Genomic DNA, 20,478 nt, shown 5'->3' with positions numbered 1-20,478 from the left:
GATGAAAATTCCCTTAACTCAGGGTCTGAGGAACAGATTCCAGGAAGCATCCTAGAGACATTGATTTCCTTACTTTCCTTGGACACGGATACTTCTGGTTTTATGCTCCAGCACACATTTTCTGTACAAAAATAACACCATAATTATTGAAAAGTTTAGCTGCCTTTGCGTTTTAATGGGTAAGCTGGTGACACTCTTCAAACCTGAGAGGAATGGGAATCCTTTTCCAGAGGGCCTTTGTAAGTGCCAGTAGTATGCAGTTCTTTCTGCAGAGATTACAGGAGGAGACTGTGCAGGGTAGAAAATAACATGTATTTGTGCACTGAGGTTTTTTAGGTAGCGTTTACCTTATATCGCTGTTCTGGTGTGGTTGCTATTAAACATACATTATAAAATAACAGTAAATAGCATGCTCATGTTTACTGGTACAGAGTTTTGAATTGCTGGCATGCTTACAGCCACCATATGATCCACTAGTTTATGCAAGGAGATGGTGACTCATTGCAACCAAAATAAAACTGTGCCAGGAAGATTTTTTTCCTCTTGATCCATAATTATTGATGCAACTTAGTGATAGCATGTAGCACTGTCTTAAGTGTACTGCACGTGCTGTTGGTGTGGTGTTGGTCAAATACATTTTGAAAACAGCATTGCAAAGTTCTGTGTTCATTGCTTCCTATCTATTCTTAGGGAAATGTTCTAGATTAAAAGAAGTGGATTTTTTCCATTGCTAATCCTGTCAACCAGGCTCTGGGAGTTCACAAGAATAGGTGTCCCGTTTTGGCTTTGTAGAGGAAATAAGTTAAAACCAGTCATTTTGTTCTGGTCAGCAAGTACAAATCTGAATGCAGACACAGCTGAGACTATAGAATAAGACAACGCTAGTGTCTTATTCCTTGCTCTCAGTATGAGTCCACAAAGAAAAGTAGCGTGAGAAAAGCCAGAAAAACTTTATATCCCTTAGTCCAGGTCAGTGTGATTATGGCTGGATCCTTGTGCCAGGCATCTAGATGGGCAAGGTCACGAGAGCACCTACAGTCGGGCAGTGGGTTGGAATTGCAAAGTGACCCAATGCAGAATCAAACGTGTGACCTGAGACTGCTCTTCCCCTTCCCTAAGGGTTTGCCCCAGGCAGTGAATGGATTGGGATGGTATTACCACAATTTTAAAAGAGACTACAGAAAAGCAGCTGAACACTGGTTAATTGCTGAAGAATTGGGAAATCCAGATGCATCGTACAATCTTGGTGTCCTTTATTTAGATGGGATTTACCCTGGAGTTCCTGGTAGAAATCAAGTGAGTAAATATTTTAATAGTACTATTTCTTACACATGGGCCCAGATTAGAAGTTTTTGCTTCATTCTTGAGACTGTTGTGTTTGCTCTGAGTCAGAATTTGATACCTTTTATCACAAAGAAGGGCGATACTGATTCAGTCAGGTTGCTTCGAGACAGATGTTATTGAGATATCTCAATCATACTGTGTGCATGTGTTCCCTTAATTTAGAAACAAAGCAGATACAGGTTTAGCTCCAGGGACTGCCTCTGCTTTCCTTCTTCCAGTGACACTGACCAGGATAGGGTGTACTCGCACATGGTGTTTCTCTCAGTATTACGTCGGAAAGGATATAAGGAAAGGATGCTTTCTGCAACAGATGAAAGCAGCAGCACCTTGTCCCTGAACTTGTAATCAGCTATGCTCTCTTCACATAGCTCCTGTGAACCTCAGAACTGCAGTAAAACACCTTCAACACAGACTTCCATATGTAACTGTTTAATATAGGCCTGAGAAACTGCGCAATTTGATTTGTCTTTCTGTGACATGATCCATTTATTTAATTATGCACACGTCAGTGAGAAAAGTTGTTGTCCCCTAATAGGAAGGGTCTACTTTGGCTATATTTCTTTGAATTAACTTTGCAAAAAATGCTGTGTGCAGGTAGTTCCCAGCTTACAGCACAAACGTAGTGAGGTAGGCTGTAAGAAGTGCAAGCAGACCTTGTGCTTGGAGCTAAAAGATGTTTCCAGTGTGGCCTTTGAGTTCTGAAATCTGGATGTACTCCAGACAGCAAGCATTTCGGCTGCTGAGGGCATTTGGCAAACACATTTTCCTTCCCTTGGGGACCAAATAACACATTTCAGAGTGTACTGATTATAAGAGAGCACCCAAAAGTGCCTGGTATTCACCAAAGCCGTGAGAAGGAAGTACTTGGTTATGGCTGTGATGGATACTCTGAAGTCTGTGCCCACTCATATAGAACATATAGCGATGGTTAAAGATTTCCTGAAATAAATTATTTCAGGCTGTATGCTGTTTTGTTTTACTGTTTCTGAGTGTAAAACTTGGAGAGTTACATAGCCCCCCGGTTTCTGTGTCCCTGGCCCTGTCTGCTCAGCCTGTGTTATCTTTTATAGACCAGTTTCAGAGGCATGAGCACCGTGGTTGTGCACTGCTGGACATACTGAGCATTACCACTGCTCCCCTGCCCCGTTCTGTGTCTCTCCTCCAGGATCCCTTATTGATCTCCTTAGGGGTGAATAACTGATTTTATTTCTGTAAGTGCACACAAGACTTGTGTGCTACCAGGTGTTAGTTACACATTTAGACACTTTTCTCTTTGACACTCAGAATTTATGTTCTTAAAAACCTTTGTCTAGCCTAAACTATTAAAAAGTTAGAAGAAAGGGATTCAGTTCATCTGAGTACATTAAAAGTAGTTAAACTGGCTTGCCCTCATTAGCCAATTGCCTCTTTTAATTCATTTGATGAGATGAATCCTAGGAAACAAAACTCAATAAACATTAATAATGCAGAGTTGCTAATTGCATCATGTTTCTTCACAGACAGTTGCTGCACACTATTTCTATAAGGCTGCCCAAGGAGGGCATATAGAAGGGACTTTACGATGTTCTCTGTACTACATCACAGGAAATATGGAAGACTTCCCTAGAGATCCAGAAAAAGCTGTAATGTAAGGAATGAAACCATTTCTTAAAGGAGAATGTATTTGTGGTGGGATTATTTTGATTATTGGTGATTTTTCTAAGTCCATAGTCTAAATATCTTGTACTTCATGGTGCTTGCCTCCTCAACAAAAGGTTCTTCTCCAGTGAAGTTTGATCCATATGAATATGTGTATATAATTTTGAGAGATGCTGGGTACTTTTAGTACCTTTTTTTTTCCTGTAACAGCTCAGAGAGGTTGTATCTAGCAAAGCCAGGCTTATTTGATTTTCAAGAAATATCAGGCTCCTGATATGGTAGAACTGGTATTTTGCATCAAGAAAAATACAGATAATTAGTGGTATCACTTATTGACTTACATTTTTTTTCGTAATTAAAAAAAAAAAAAGGAAAGAAAGAAATGTTGCCAAGAAAAAACATAGGATGTTTCTGATTTACTCCTGGAGATGAATGTACAGAGTGTTCGCATTCAGTCAACAGTTACAAGCCTGATGCAGCAATTACTGTGAAATCCCATAGTTTTGCCTTATGGGAGGAGTCAGAAGGTGATCCCATATCCTTTTGTGTCCTGTGAGTCAGCCTGAGTTGGGATAGTATTACTGGACTATGGCTGTTCATTTCTTACTGTTCATTCTTTCCTGCAGCTGGGCTAAACATATTGCAGAGAAGAACGGCTACTTAGGCCATGTCATCAGAAAAGCTCTCAATGCTTATCTGGAACTTTCATGGTATGTTTTTTCTGTTCTCTTCAAGTTCATTTTCTATTTTTCACTTATTTCATAGCATGATAAAGTAATTAACACTGGGTCATCGCCTCAAAAAAACCCCACAAATAGCAGCACCACTGAAAATTGTAGCAACACACCCATTGACATAAAGGGAAGCAGTTGACCCAAAGCATAATTCAACACTTCTGGCAGAATCAAGTAAAAAAGAGGGAGTTTGTAGAGTGAAATAGTGTTGTATCTGCTGTTAGTGATTTTCATCCTGGAGTAACCCATTCCTAGAAGTTTCTTTTTATTCAGTCCATCACAGACATTTCTCCTGAGATTTGACCTCACATTTCAACACTGAAAAAGCTCTCAGTTAATATCTTTGTAGCATGTTCTGATGTAGAAGCCTGTGACTCTACATGGTCACATGGAAGTCCTGTGCACATGACAGGTAGGATATTAAGGTCCCAAAGGGTCTGGTCTGAACAGCTAGGAGGGAAATTCTGCTAGAGTGCCATTGGAGATGCCACTGACTGGGAGTGTATTGAGAGTCACTTACAAATACTGGTCCTAGTTATCTCTGTTTTTAGGAGTACGTTTGCATTGAAATCTTTGCGTGTGAATATTTCTTCATGTATCTTGCACAGGTGTAAACTGCTACACTGCAGACCAAGTAATATGTGTTCCTCAGTCATTGTGTTAGCAGCCACATGTTCTACACACCTGTTAGTCATGGTACTTTGATCTTCAGGGATGGATTTAGAGGCCTTAAATGTAGTTTTTTTAGTTTGAGACTTAAGGATCAGAAGAACTAACTTCCCAGGTTAGGTGTCCTGAATTCCTTCTGTAGTGCCAGGTCTCTGTTGTGCTAGATGTTTTTATGGGGCTGTGGTGGGTTGACCCTGGCTGGAGGCCAGGTGCCCACCAAGCTGTTTCATCGCTCCCCTCCTCAGCTGGGTAGGGGAGAGAAAATATAAGGAAAGGCTCCTGGGTCGAGGTGCTGTCCTTCAGGAGCAGCCTGCTGCAGTGTGTGTCCCCCAGTGGGGTCACAAGTCCTTCCAGGAAACCTGCTCCAGTGTGGGCTTCTCTCTCCACGGGTCCGCAGGTCCTGCCAGCTCCAGCATGGGCTTCTCATGGGGTCACAGCATCATTTGGGCATCTACCTGCTCCGGTGTGGGGTTCTCCCTGGGATGCAGGCAGGTCTCTCCTTCCCTGTGACCCTCCATGGCCACAGGGCACAGCCTGTCTCGCCATGGTCTGCAGCATGGGCTACTGGGGAATCTCTTCTCCGGCACCTGGAGCACCTCCTCCCCCTCCTCCTTCACTGACATGAGTGTCTGCAGAGCTGTAACTCTCACATAGTTTCACTCTTCTCTCCAGCTGCAGTTGTGCAGTTTTCTTTTTCCCCTTCTCAGACACATTATCCCAGCAGCGCTACCCCTGTCACTGATGGTCTCTGCCTTGGCCAGCGGCAGGTCTGCCTTGGAGCCAGCTGCATTGGCTCAGTCAGACATAGGGGAGGCTTCTGGCAGCTTCTCACAGCTTACCATGCAAACCCAAAACAAGGGCAGGTACAAGGATAATTTGTAATCTTGCAGAAGCAGTTGGGAAGCAGGAGGTTACACCTGCTAATACTGTAAAAACAACTGCTTTCACAATTTCATTTAAAGTTTCTTTGCTTAAGCACCTACTCTTGACATCAAATGCGTATTTAACCGTATTTGCTTCCAGTTAACCAAACCATTGAGCCCTGAAACTTGCCATAGTTTCAGCTTTGTGTTGTGGAGAAAGTCACTGAAAGCATGACCCTTTAATAGGAAGCTTTAGTAGAAAAAGATACACCAAATGGTTTTTTTTGTCTTGCAGTTTTGAAACCAAACACATAATTTTAAATACTTCCTCTTAATTTTCAGTGCTTTCATAGTATAGAATAGATGAGTGACATAGGACATGAAAGCGATGCTCTTCTCTGCATTCATGAGCGGTGCTGTACTGCAGTACTGAACTGCTATACTGCAAAAGCAAAATTAGCTTTCACTGCTTGCTTTACAGTCAGTGAGGTGCCTAGAGTCCATAGAGGGACTGAGACTGTTAATTTTATTCACATGTATATATTTATATAATGAGAGACAATTCCTGTTCCAAAGAGCCCATATTCTAAATAAAGACAAGACAAACAAGTCATAGAAATAAAAGGGTACAGCATAACAAAGTAGTATTCCAGTGTTTGACAGATACACACAGCTAATTATGGATTTTTTTTAAGTGGAGGAGGTAAGAGTCTTTTGAGAATGTTTTATGTGAAACATTTAAATAGATATTTTTGCTTAATGTCAATTGAACTTTATTATCAGTCTTGTACTTAAGAGTAAAAGCACACTGGACCCAATCTAGCTTCAGTGCAAGAGAGAAAATACTGCAAATCCTTGAGGTCCAGCACGGCTTGTTGCACCAAACATTGCCAGTAGATGTAGCTGTCGCATGAGTTTGCCAGCCTCTTGCTTTTAAGCCTTGTACAAAAATTTTGCTCTTAGGTGATTTTATCTATTTATTTAGTGTGCTTTTTTAACTGTAACACATTATTTTTGTAAAGGTTTTCACTGATTTATTTTATCTACCATTAGGCATGAAGCTCTGCTGCATTACATTTTGGCAGCTGAAACTGGGATTGAAGTGTCACAGTCAAATTTAGCACACATCTGTGAAGAAAGACCAGTAAGTAAATGTATTCACAACTCATTATCCTAAAACGAACACTTGTTAATAATAATGTGATCCTAATCTGTGATATGAATAGATCAATTATATTCTTTACAGGACCTAGCGAGGAAATACCTGGCAAGTGACTGTGTTTGGAGATATTACAATTTCTCTGTTTCCCAAGTCAATGCACCCTCATTTGGTATGTATAAGGAATTCTTTCTGAATTTTAATTCTGTTTTTCTGAAATTTCAAGAACTATGTTTGTTACAAATCCTGTGTGAGTGAGCAAGTTAAGGCAAGGGTAATGCCTGGTTATCATATATTGCCTTTTTAGTGTTTTGATAGGTATATCAGAGGGAAAGAAGTTACTGGTGTGTTTCAACACAGCTTTTCTAAGAATTTCCTTTTCATGGCATAAAATGGATAAAATTTTAATTATAAAAATAAAGAAGCTAAGCCTGAGAAGGGGCTGGATATATAGTTAGGAGCCTGAGCAATTGACTCAAGGTTTAGGGAAAAAAAATAGCAGTAGACTTTAGGAGCTCATGCTGGTTAGTTTATCAAAAAGAAAATCCAAAAGCAAATACACTTCCATATCATAATTGAGTCATGAGGAACTAATGAAGGCTAAAGGATTCCTTATCTAATTTATTATGAGTTTTTCTGTGAGGGTACAGAGTTTATCAACGTTGGCACAGCTTACCTTGGGGAACTAAAAGATTCTCTGGGTTGTTGGTTTGGGGTTTGGTTTTTTTTTTTTTAATCCTTTCTGGAAGAAAAGGTTTATTTACATGTAAGTTATGTTTCTCTGGCCTTAAATTTTACTATGTCTGTGACTCTAGTGACTAAGTAATTTTGGTGCCTTTGAAAGAGTTATTCAGCATTTGAAAACATTGATCTGATTGTCTCACAAGTAGCTTTAAATGCTTTGTAATAAGCACATGGAAAAGTGGAGTATAAAAATAATTGAAGCCATTCATGCCAGCAGTGTGCCCAGGTGGCCAAGAAGGCCAACGGCATCCTGGCCTGTATCAGGTACAGTGCGGTCAGCAGGAGTAGGGCAGTGATTGAGGCTGCACCTCGAATCCTGGGTTCACTTTTGGCCCCCTCACTACAAGACAGACACTGAGAGGGTGGAGTGTGTCCAGAGAAGGGCAGCAGAGCTGGGGAAGGGTCTGGAGCACAAGTCCTGTAAGGAGCGGCTGAGGGAACTGGGGTTGTTTAGCCTGGAGAAGAGGAGGCTCAGGGGCGCCCTGATCACTCTCTACAGCTACCTGAAAGGAGGTTGCAGAGAAGGGGGCGTTGGTCTCTTCTCCTAAGTGACAAGTGATAGGATGAGAAGAAAAGGCCTCAAGTTGTGCCAGGGGAGGTTTGGATTGGATATTAGGAAAAATTTCTTCACTGAAAGACGTGTCAGGCACTGGAACAGGCTGCCCGGGGAAGTGGTTGAGTCACCATCCCTGGAGGTATTTGAGAGGTTTAGATGTGGTGTTTCAGGACATGGTTTAGTGGTGGACTTGGCAATGCTGGGTTAATGGTTGGACCTGATGATCTTAAAGGTCTTTTCCAACCTAAACGACTGTGTGTAAATACACAGCAGTATGGAACCTGGATACCACACTGATACAGCCTTGAAGCCACAGGAGCTGACAAACCGTGTTAGCTTTCGTGTGGAGTTTGTAGATGCCTTTGCAAGGTGTAGTTTGGATGACCACTGGTACAGTCTTACATTAGAGAAGCTTCTGAAGGTCAGACTCAGGGGGTGCAACTGTGATTCCATTGAAGCAGAGGAGAGAAGACTTGCTGGTTTCAACAAGGGAAGGATTTTATTACTTTGTGTCTCCCTTACATGAGTACCATAAGGGGAGTTTTATCTCAGACCCCTCTTTGCAGTAGTGGAGAATCAAATTCCCTGTGTAGAGCCCGGGATGGAGAGTCTAACCCTGGCAGCAGAGATTCTCAGGGCTATGTTATCAGTGCAGCACAGGGTGACCTCAAGGCTGCTGCCTATGGCAGGAGTGCTCTCCAGGCCAGGACTGGAATTATGCAGTTGGTATGGTTGAGGGGAACTCTCTTCTTGGTGGTGCACTACAGCATTCATGGTCTTCTACTCTGCATCTGTGCCAGCCTGTCCACCTAGTCTTTCTGCTTTGCTGTTGGGTCAGTGATTAACATGCTTCCTGGAAGAGCTCTGCTATAGTTCACTGTAAAAACAGGTGGGATTTCTAGGTTGCTGCTGTAGGGGTAGAAGTGTTTCAAACCATCTGTAGGAAGCTTGGTTCAGGTAAGTGTAGACACAGTCATGGGAGTTTTTAAACTCTTCAGCACAGGCTTGTGCAGTGTTATGCTTACTCCTGTCTGGGTCAATGCCCACTCTGTCTGTGCATTTCAGTGCTGTCCAGTATCACAGAAAGATGTTTTTAAAACATTTGCTGGGCTTTGCTTCCTTCTAGACCAGGAAAATTACATACCCGTTGTTGTCCTGGGTTGGGTTGTGTTTGAAACCATTAAAATTATCATCAGCAAAGTTCTGTAACTTTTGGGATGGATTCAGTCACCATAGTGACAGGTACAGAACAAGCAGTTAGCTTGTCTCATCAAGTTAGTTCAGCTAACCTGAATAATAAGGCTATAGGTTGCCCAAAGGTGGATTCAACAAGTGAAGAAGAAAAGCAGTATTAAAGTCTCTAAGTTTTAGTTTTTGAAAGAAGTAGCAATATCATTCACTGAAGTCATTAAAGAGAAACCATGAGAAATTTCAGACAGGATAAATATTTTCAGTAGTCAGTCTGACATGAAGTAGCCCCTGAGACAACCAGAGAGAAAGGGTGCCTTAATAAGTCGCTTTAAATGGGATTACTATTAACTTCTCCATCACATTAATAGTTGGTTAATTATCATCTAGTTCCAGGGGGGTTGGAACTAGATGATCTTTAAGGTTCCTTCCAACCCTAACCATTCTATGATTCTATGATTCTATGTTTGCAAATAACTCTAAATGACCTGCTACTGGTTTCTTCCATAGTTTATTTGAAGATGGGTGATTTCTACTACTATGGTTACCAGAACCAGTCTAAAGACCTGGAGGTCTCAATGCGGATGTATGCACAAGCTGCATTAGAGGGAGATTCACAGGTGGGTCTGCAGGTATAATGTGTGTATAGAAAAACATCAGAGTTTAGAACAGCCTGAGGTTTCACACGAGACACGTTATTTTGCTTGGCTAGATCTGTGGGCTGAAGAGACCTTCTAGGATAAGTTATAATTTTTCAGAATACCCTGTGGATCGGTAGTTACTGTTTCATGATACTAGAAGGTAAACCTAGCGTAGATGGACAGTCCTAGAATGAGACTGTTTTGAAATCTAAAGGTAAATGTCCTCATTCAGTGCTACCCTACCTTGAAACAGTTGGTTCTGTTGTGACCTTGGTATTTTTGTTCCTGCAAGAGGACGAATTAATAGACTTCTGAGTTTTATTCCAGTCTTATCCTCTGCTATTTTAGGAAATTATCAAGAAGACTGATCCATTTCCTTTGGCTTATTGAGTGAATGCTAGGATTAATTTTGTTCACTCCAACGACAAAAGCTTCATCTTAAAATGTTTTATGATTAAAAGGTACATCAGGTCACATTACCCAAGACATACAGTGTTTGAACACTGAGCATCCTGCCCTTAGACCCTCCTGAAGTGTCCTGGGTGCAGTATTCTGTTCTCGTCATCCCTGTGACAATGGTGCCCCCAGACAGCGTCTTACATCTAAATTTATTAGAGGTGGTGTGGGTGGGGTCTGTGTCGAGGTCATTGGCACAAAACATTACTGCTAAGCTAGCAAGGGAGGAAGAGAGGCATGAAGAGTTAAAGTATGAAAGCCAAACTGATGGGGAATCCTGTAATAACATCTCATGTGTGTTCATCTTCATGGCTCTTGAAAAACAGGGATGCCCAAGGCTTGTCAAAACTGAGATGGATTTTAATTGCATAGAGAAAATTTCTGCCCTCAGTTTCACTGTTCAGATTGCTGTTGACCTATAAGCTAAGTGGAGGGGAATTAAACAGTAATGGAACAAGAATCCATTTCTGCTTTCAGTCTGTATTTCCTTACTAGATGAAAGATTATGGTGTGATAGGGTGGCTGTGTTTAAAGAGCAACTAAAAATGAGAAAGCTCAGATCTTTTGCCAGATGTTTTCCAAGAAAACGGTGTCACAGCAAATGAATGCTGATTCTTTGGCATTTTTAGTATTTACCTGGGTGTACGGTTAGGAGAGAAGGCTCTTGTGATTATTCAGTGAAGATCACATTATACTAAATTAATTTATGTAAGGCAGTTATAGTTTAGTTAGATACTTGATGTTTACATTAGTCCTTAAACATACATGTAAAATTTAAGGGTTAAAATGTGTGTATACTTTCTTATCGTTAGGGTTTCTTTAATTTGGCACTTTTCATAGAAGAGGGCAACTCCATACCTTCCTACATTCTGGATCACTTGGAAATTGATCAGGCATTGCGCTCTAATAATACGTCACTTCTTCAGGAGCTTTATTACAGGTGAGTCTTTTTTTTCTCCTTAATCAGCATCTTCTGGTTTTCCATGTGAGTAGCATGTACTCCAGAGACCAGCAGCTCCTGTAATTATTAACTTTGTTCACTTGTATGATTTAAGGCAGGTTAAAGTCAAATGCCTAAATAAATTTCAGTTTATGCCTGCTTTGAGAGACCTGATTACATGTGTTTGCCTGAAATAGCAGGGACTAGACTTAATGATCCAGGAGGTCTTTTCCAATTCCGTATTATTTAAGTTCCTAAGTTAGGCACTGACTATTTGTATATTGTCCAAAACAAGCTTTCAGTGATAAATATAGCTTAATTTTAATGTAGAATTTAAAAGTAAGTATTTCTATTTATTCTGCAAAGATGTTATGGCCTGTTTTACTCACTCTGTGCCCCAGAGCATCCTGGGACAGATATTATGGCACGGAATATTAGGTATGTGAGAAGGTTACTGGTCTGCTGTCTGAACTGCGTGTGTCAGCACCGTCCATGCACAAAACACTTAGAGACCTCTCATTCCAGTACAGAACTTGGGTTTCCTTTACCTGAGTGAAGTAACATGTGTTGAAAAGTACAGTGGGAGTGGGAATCCTACACAATATTTGGTGGGTTTGTGGAATTGCCTTTCAGATATTTGAAGAAGGAGGAGTAAATACATGAGGCTGTGAATCAAGAATAAGTGGTTTAGCTTCTGTTTTGCTACTGAGTGTTGTGTGACCCAAAAAACACGGAGATGATATCAACATTAAAACCTCATTTGTCAATTTACCAACAGTCCACTGAAATTGTTCTTCACTGCAATTAACCTGAACTTGTACCCTCAGTTACCTCCACTCCACCTGAAGTTACCAGTCAGATAAACAGGGATTCTGGATCAGCTGCTCCATCCGGGATTGTAAACTTAAGTCTGAATTCTGGCTTAACTTGGGCTGAATCTATCTGCTTTACAGTGAGGATAACTCCAGAGCTGACAGCGCTGCGGGGATTTCATGTCATCAGACACTTTTGTCCAGAAGGGCACATGCTTCTACATACACCACCACCTCTCAGCTTGGTAGAAAATAGTCTGCTGTATCTTAAGATAGGTGCCTGTGATTTAGCTGTCTGAACTCCCCTAGTTGGTGAAGTCCTGAATGATGGGACTGAGAAGCAGCTCAGCTCAGCCCACAGCAGATACCTCTAGCTAGTCAGCTAAAGCACTCTTTAAGCTCTGACTGCACTGTGTAGTACTCTTGTCCCTGAAAGGGGCTTAGGCACCAGTCTGCTGCATAGGCAGCTAGATTTTTTATGTCTGATCTTGAATCAATCCCTACTGCTGTTGACCCACACTAGTATAGAACAAAGTATCTTGGGTATGACCTTGTACTGTGACTGTGTGGCACAGGTAGCCAGGATGCTTAGACCCACTGATGACCAACAAGAAAATAAAAACATACTCGTAGGGTAACGTATTCTGTGCTTAATGAGATTAATCTGGTATTTCTGTGAATCTTTTACTTCACCATCTGTGAGATGGAGATAACATCTGCTTGTTTTCCTGGTTTACTGAGGTTTACTGCAAACCTACTGGAGATTCCTCGATGACAGATGCCACAAAATTGTACAGTAGGACTAATTAATTGTTTTAATCTTGTTGTAGGTGCTGGAATAATAGTAACCAAGAATCAATTAGTCCATGCTCATTAGCATTGCTTTATTTTTACATGAGAGTTTTCTGGAACAGTATTTTACAGTCTACTCTGGTAAGTATTGCTCCTTTGGTACATGCACAGTCCATTTGTAGACCTACCTTGGATTTGCGCTGCTCTAATGTATGTTTTTAAATGTACTGTCACAGATCTACTTCATGGGAACCTTTCTTTTCTCGATTCTGGTTGCATTTGCAGTGCAGTATTTTCAGTCTTTGTCTGGTAAGTATTTGTTATCATAGTAAAACTGAAGAAAGGGGAGTAATCTTTTCATTTCAGTGAAACCTTAAATACAGGTGAGTCTAATTCTAGATTTCAGGAATTCTAGATTTGGTAGAGCTGCCTCTGAACAGCGACTGCTTTGACACACACATCATTTTTTGATCATTGAAAAGGGACGGGTGAAGCGAGGTTTAAACCTGTTGGTTTCTGAAGAATTTCCCTTGGTAACAAGGTTCTGAATAAAAACATTAACTGCAGGAGATTCTGGCTGGAAATAAGAGATTATTTCCCATGCCTCAGCATGCAGTATTGTTAGCTATCTGACTTTGATTTCCTGTGTTGTCTCTGCAATACATGAGGAGGCTGTGTTCCCTCTTTGATATCACTGGATCCTCTCAGAGAGGAGGTGGGAGAAGTGAGGTTCAGAGAGCTTGTACTTTGGAGCAACTTAGGAGGAGCAGTTCAGCCTCTTCAGACCAGTAACAGAATCAGTAAATACGTTCAGTCAGCACCTGCAGACAACTCCTGTCCTAAACTAGAAAGGTTTGCTGTTATGTTCTCTGTTCTGGCGGAACAGAGAATATTAAGGGACAGTAAATTCAAGTTCTGGGCTTCGCTCTCTTAAAACTCCCATTATTTTTCCATCATACTGAAAGAGATATCAGAGGCAAAATAACATGTTCAGGAAAGGGGAACCAAACCCCCTACCACCACATGCAAAAATAATGAGCCTCATTTAAAAAGCATTGCCAGCTTCAAGCAAGTGTTTAATTTTAAATTGCAGGACAGGATCCTGATTGGGAAGTTGTAAAATCAATATTACACATATTCAGCGATGAATATTACAAATTCAGTTATAAAAATAATTTCTTCCATGAAATATATTTTCTTATGTTGTGATTTAACCCCAATAGGCAGTTTAAGCCTTTGTCAGAAAATACTACTTTCTGACATATTTCTGTAATGGAATACAGAAAACAATTACTTTCCACATTAACAACTCACAGCTATAGGGAATAGGTTTTTAAAAAAAAAAACCCAAACATTAAGTATAAAAATATTACTTGAATTTTATAATTCCTAGATAGTATTTAAAACATGCAGCTGTGAATAATATGCTGACTATGGAAATAATCCTGAGACCCTGCTTGCTTTTTTTACTATCTGTAATTGATTTAACTTGGAAATCATACTGCATATGTACAAAATGTATAGTTACAGATATTCTTTCAGTATTTCATAACCTTTGAGTATCATCTTTATATTGTGATTTTTATATCCACATAATATTTAAATATTAATGAATATACTTCCTAGATAGAGTGAGGCCTCTTTTAATTATTATTTCTTTTGACATTTTTCCAAAGCCCATAACTCTCCTGGAACAAGATCAGAACCATCGTCAAATGAACCTTCTTCCTCAGGGAATAGCAACGGGAATGCTACCGGACTAGTACAGCAAGATGAATCTACTCTTTCAGATGATTTAGCACAGCAGGATTCAAACCCTCAGAATCCTGTTGTTACGAGCTGAAGTGCAGTTTTCTTAAGGTTGACATCCCATCGGGAAGATGAGATATGTACAACTACAAGTTTAAGAACTGGCAACCAACCCCATTAGTGGCATTAATAATGCAGTCCAACAGCCAAAATCGTAGGGGAATTCACTCATCCAGTTTCTCCACTACAGAGGAAAACCACCTCTACAATTTATTTAAAACTCCAGACAGATAATGCCAATTATCTCACTGTACCCAACACATGATCATACTGTATCTCATTGAAGGACTGGAAGAAAACATGCAAAGTCTTTGCCTAATTGAAGAATGAGCAAACCTCCCACTGGTTTTGATGAAGAAGAAATTTTACTCATATATCTAATATCTTATTAAATTGGTTTTACTGCATTTCAGCTTACTTTACTGGTGAAGTTACCACAATTTTCCAAGTTGAAAGCATGGAAGTGATACAAAAGTGAAACCCAGTCACCAGCACTTTCCAGTTCCATGGCAAAACCCACCAGGACTTTGATAACAATTACTTTTTTGGCATTTTATATCCATCCTAACTTTTGGATGTGTAAAGTGTTTTGTTTTGAAAGAAAAACACCGGGAAGGTTTGCAGTATGATCATAACATAGTAATTCTGCTGTCTAACACTTGAAATGTCCAAGTTTCATGAGTGTTAGCAGTTCCCTGGGGGACACAACAATTAACCTTTCCCACTTTAAAAAGGGAAGTAGCTTCCCTAATGAATAAACAAAAGAAAATTTAAGTGAGAACAGGTGACACAAAGTGAGTCAACAACTTGGTTTTGGGTTCTTCCTCAGATAACATTGGAAAGGATTTATTTAATGTTCTACAGTAACTCTTTAAGACACCTGTTTAAATGGAAGTTTATATGGTAAATGTTAGATAGAATATACGGATAAGTATGGAGTGACAACTGCCTTCTGTCTGATTAAAGTGAGTGGCTGTAGGAAAGGTGTGACCTTTAAAGCAGGTGTGCACACACCTCTGCAAATTGTCGATCACAGACTATAAATTGCATCAATCTATGCATTATTGAGGGTTAAATCCACTCTCCTTGCACTACATTAGTTACTCTTGTAAATAAAAATATTTTTCTAATTGAGCCTGTATGTGAAGGACTGTTTTTAAAGCACCTGTCAGATGAAATTCTCTAATCTTAGTATCTTGCTGTTGCAAGTTCTCAAGAACATTATTTAGGTGCCTGTTTTCGTAGCTTCAGATGGGACGTTCTGCCTCTGCTTTCTTTGAGGAATACTGCATTCTCACAGGGCAGACCTGGGAGATTTTGGGTTGGTTTTCAATCAAGACATGGGATTTTTTGGTAAGAAAGGAATTAACTTAAAGGAGGAAAAAAACCACAAACCCCACACTTTCAAAAGACATTAATAGATATATAAATGTATGTATACACATGTCATCAGGGTATGTTTCTCATGTAGAAAACTGAAAATTCAAGTGTTTGGAGAAGAGTTGATACTTGAAGGTAGGAGTTCCATTGATTAAGCAAGGGAGAAAAATCCAGATAATGAAGCAGATTTTTTCCCAAAACTGAAAATTCAAGTGTTTGGAGAAGAGTTGATACTTGAAGGTAGGAGTTCCATTGATTAATAAGCAAGGGAAAAAAATCCAGATAGTGAAGCAGATTTTTTTCCCCTCTACTTACATATAATGAGAAAGTGAATGAAGTGTGCCATGCTACTGATTTTTTTTTTTCCATTTATTTGAGCAAGAAGAGTGCAAACAGAGTACTTTCCTTAGCATAGTTATATGGAGAGTTATGTATATATAACTAACATGGAAAGGAAAAGATCACTCACATACTTGCAGTACATGTTTATGTTAAAGAAAGAATTACATTAGGGGGGAGGGAAAAAACCCCCAAACCACCACTCACAACCAAAACCAAACCAAACCCACTTGCTATAGCTGGGATACTCTGAAGCACTGAGGTTCCAAACTTAAATTACTCCGGTGCCCTGTGCCCATTAACTTGAGGTACTTGGGTTGTTTGGAAAGTGCTATCAGACACCCATCCACCTTTGGGCACCTTAACCCCTTAGAAGAAAACTGGCTGCAACAGGCTTGTTTATAACTCTGTTCAGTGATCTTTTCTCTCTGCTAATGTATTCTTTGACCTTGCTTCACTCCCCGCTTTGCTTTTTCCATCTCCTGTTCTCCCTCATTTGTCCACACTGACCTCTCTCCTTAATCACTCATCAACCTTCTAGATAGCTCCGAATTCTCAGCATTGCTATTTGCTCTTATCAGTTCTGCCAGGTGAACAGGAGAAAGCACGAGACCATTAGCAGAGCCTCGCACTCTTTTATGACAGTCCGCCAAAGTAGGAACCAAGCTACCTGCACGGCTTTTTCTATCTGGTCATCATGGCATGGCCTTGAGTCAGAGATTTACACAGTGAGTACCTTTAATTGTGCAATTCAGAAGCAAGTCTCCCTGGCTAGATTGTACTAATAAGCTAATGAAGGGCAGGGTCTGCTATATGGCTGCGAGTATCTTATAGAATCGCGGAATGGTTTGGGTTGGAAGGGACCTTAAAGCCCATCTAGTTCCAACCCCCCTGCCATGGGCAGGGACACCTTGCACTAGACCAGGTTGCTCAAAGCCTCATCCAGCCTGGCCTTGAACACTTCCAGGGATGGGGCATCCACAGCTTCTCTGGGCAACCTGTTCCAGTGCTTCACCTCCCTCTCTGTGAAGAACTTCTTCCTGATATCTAATCTAAACCTCGCCGCTTTGAATTTAAACCCAAATAGCAGAGACTACCATGAGGCAGTACCCAAGCATATCCTTTAGGCCTCGTTTAGATTAATTATACAGATGAACCGAGACTCCTGGCCTCTGGTTTAGTCTGGGAGACTCTGTTTCACCCCCATGATCTGGAGCAACTGCTCTGACATCAGTCCTGACCTTGTCAGCCTGTTTATCAATGCATGCCCTCCAGTAGTCCAGACATGCTCAGAGCTGTCTTGGGGACTTGCTTTACTGGGATCAGTGGTCTCCGCAGGTGTGCTTAGACCACAGGACAGCCTTTCTGAGGCAGCCCAGTACTGACTGGAACTGGTGAGTCTCCACTCATGCTTTACCTCATTCCAAGAAGACCAAAGCGTAGTTTTCCCCTCTGCTCAGCGGAGTTGGTTAGTGGCAACGCCACCATCCCCGACTTCTCCTCCCCTGCCAATTCCACCCGCTGTCCTACACAGCTGCCAAGGTGTAGAGGCTCACATCTGCTCATCAGGGTACCCTTGCTCTTCCAAACCAGCTCCTGTTGCATGTGGACAGGTCTTCCAATTTCATTTAAGTCGACCGCAGCATGCTAGCCCCAGGAAACGAGTTAACCATTTTGGTTCAGCTGGTTACAATACCAACGGGAAAGCCAGGGTCACCTACTGCAATGGAAATAGCTGGAGTTGCTGTCATCCAACAAGTACGAGAAATTGAGGAGAGTCAGAAATCTGTCCTCTAGGTATTTTTACATCTTCACTGCTCAGCCATGCCTGGCCCTAGGCAGTAAGAATTGATATATCAAAATCACCAGCAGCCTTCAGAAGCACCAACAGGCCAATATTTAGGAGTTAATTTACTGACCTAAAAACCTGCAGTACAACAGACATGAATCCAAATATTCCATAGCCTAGAGTAATTCTGGCTGATTTCTTCAGATACCTAACTCAGACTAACAGTATTAAGTGGTCTCCTACGCTCGTTAAGCATACGCAGATGTCCTGAGAGGGGCTGAACCCCACAGCAGAAACGCCAGCTGCGCAGAGACCGCGGCAGCGCGGATGGGACCTCGGAGGCTTCGGGCCCGGGATGAGCCTGGCAGCCACGCTGCTGCACAGCTTCATTCTCGGGCTCTCCTAGGGGCAAACTCTTCTACCCCGCATGACACTGCATTACTGTGCTCTGCAAACATACCCTCTGTGCCTCTCCAACATCAAAGGAGATAAACGGCTTCACTTTCATAGCCCTGCGTATCCGGTGAGAATACACAGGAGATCCTTGGCACCTGGATACTATCAGCACCACGCGGGCTTGCACAGAGGAACGGCCTACGACAGTCAGTTACGCTGATACCAGGGATAGGAAACACCTTGTTCAGCATTTTGAGTAATAAAATACCTATCCACCTTTCCAAGAAAGCTTTACTACCCCACGTGCCAATTAGCAAGAGGCAAGACTTAAAAAAAATTAAAATAATCAGGCTAGCCTCCAAATCCCTCATTTGTGCCCCAATACCATTACCCTGGGAATATTTAGATTCTCTTGTGATGCATTAAATGCTTGTTAAGGGGATATGTGTAAAATAAAATCCCTTTCAGTTGGAATCATTTTTATGGTCCTATGTCTGCCTACAAAAACTGTAACAGGTAAATTCTCCAGGCCCTCCCCCACCCACAAACAGAAATTGAGGTGTCTACCCGACACTTTGTGTACCCGCCTTACGTGATTCCAGAGCTGTATGAAGGGCAGAAGACTGGAGGATGAGTTTAATAGAGGCCCCTACTACAAATGCATAAAGATACATACAGTCAATTCTTTCACGGAATCGGGTAAAAGGATTTGCTTTGAAACATTAGTGCTAACAACTGCACTCCTAGGACAAAGGGAAGTTCAGCTTACAAGATCCAACTTTTGAAGTCACACGGTGTCCATGCTACCTAACTGAAGAGTGATTCACCTCAAAACCCTTAGATTTTGCCTCACCCCTGATCTCCTCCACACAAAACCATCGTGCCAGAGCCTTGTGCTTTAAACTGAGGCGAGCTGAAGAAGAAAGCCGTCTGTGTGAGGGTGTGAATAAACTGAAGCAGGGGAAAAAGAAGAATCAAGAAGGACACGCACAAAAGAAACTCCAAACGCCACAATCGCCAAGTCCTGAGTCTTCCAAAGCCTTTTACAATCTCCTTTCCTCTTCTATCCAGAAAAAGAGACCAGCTCTCTGGTCTTTACTGCAGGTCTCCGCTGAAGACAGTGACTTTGTTTACAGCAGCTCGGAAGGACCTGAAATACTCTCCTGCAAGTCCATGTGCAACACGAGTCCGCACAGTCGTTCAAGGATGATTCTTGGGGGTGGTTCCTTGCATGGGCTATCCCAGGCACTATCAGCAAGTTAAACTCGGCTTGTTCTTCAGGGCAGAGATAACCGTCCCTTCTCAGCCAACCGTACTGAGCAAAGGTCCAGACAGCGATAGTACTTGAACCCCGCTCGAGTGTAAAATCCCTGTTAGATCGCCGATGTCGTCTGGTTGTGCCACAGGGAGCACCACGGAAATTCAACACCCATTCCTGGTCCGGGATATGGCTGGACTGTGATCTGGGGCTTGTACCCTCTAAGTCTTGCAGATTTGTTGGCCTGGCCATGGTTTCCACTCCACCAGCCCAACATACATCTAAACCGCTCGAGGCCAGTGCACACCGATGCACGTTTATTGACACAGGTGAAGTAAATTCACGAGGTGCATAATCAACACAGCAAGAAAAATTTCATTTGCCTCCATCAGACTAAGGACATCGAGTTGCTCTTGCAGTATCCTCCTTCAAGGCTTCTGCTTGTTAGAAGCAAACCTTACAGCGTGTCCTCAGGATTTGCGTCTCACCAATAAAGAGAGTAATGAATTATATTGTTCCCTTGGACATTTGGCTTCCAGATGAAATAGCGTACACATTCAGCAGGGCAGTTTCTGACAGAAATGGGTTATTGTTGCATAGAGGCTGGACTTTATACCACCACGCAAACAAAAGAGTGTTACTGAGCAGGTCCCCTCTCCGTAGCAAGAAATATCACACAACTGTCCTTGTGTTCTATGACAGAAAACTGAATTACTCTGCTAGACCTGACTGTAAATATGAGCCTGAATAGGAAAGATTCCTGCAAAAAGACATTTGGAGAAAGGCCCATAGGCCTTGGCAAGTGGGAGCGTTCAGGAACTAAAGGGCAAATGTGGGAGCTGAATGTCTGACTTCATTAAAAATTAGTATTTTAACAGTTTCATCCACATGGAGATAACACTCAAGTAGTTGTTTTTTAAGAATTCAGAATAGTGACATTCTCAATTCAAGTTCTTTCCTGCCTTACAAGC

The 20,478-nt window shown here is 41.5% G+C and overlaps 1 protein-coding gene across 1 annotated transcript in view; it reads left to right on the top strand.

Moving 5' to 3' along the window:
- The window catches only part of SEL1L3 (sel-1 suppressor of lin-12-like 3 (C. elegans)), a gene marked incomplete at its 5' end in the record, with an annotated part of 28,258 nt that extends 13,759 nt beyond the window's left edge, over positions 1–14,499 (top strand). The window contains 10 exons of the mRNA XM_010157656.1: positions 1,120–1,296; positions 2,844–2,971; positions 3,609–3,692; positions 6,302–6,392; positions 6,495–6,579; positions 9,406–9,515; positions 10,805–10,932; positions 12,575–12,677; positions 12,773–12,845; positions 14,213–14,499. Coding sequence (XP_010155958.1) covers positions 1,120–1,296; positions 2,844–2,971; positions 3,609–3,692; positions 6,302–6,392; positions 6,495–6,579; positions 9,406–9,515; positions 10,805–10,932; positions 12,575–12,677; positions 12,773–12,845; positions 14,213–14,379 — 1,146 coding nt within the window. The remainder of the gene's footprint in view (positions 1–1,119; positions 1,297–2,843; positions 2,972–3,608; positions 3,693–6,301; positions 6,393–6,494; positions 6,580–9,405; positions 9,516–10,804; positions 10,933–12,574; positions 12,678–12,772; positions 12,846–14,212) is intronic.
- Between the last annotated feature and the right edge of the window lie 5,979 nt (positions 14,500–20,478).

This window comes from Eurypyga helias, unplaced genomic scaffold, assembly GCF_000690775.1.
Source record: "Eurypyga helias isolate BGI_N326 unplaced genomic scaffold, ASM69077v1 scaffold28928, whole genome shotgun sequence".
Lineage (NCBI taxonomy): Eukaryota > Metazoa > Chordata > Aves > Eurypygiformes > Eurypygidae > Eurypyga > Eurypyga helias.
This window is presented reverse-complemented; position numbering and strand designations above follow the sequence as displayed.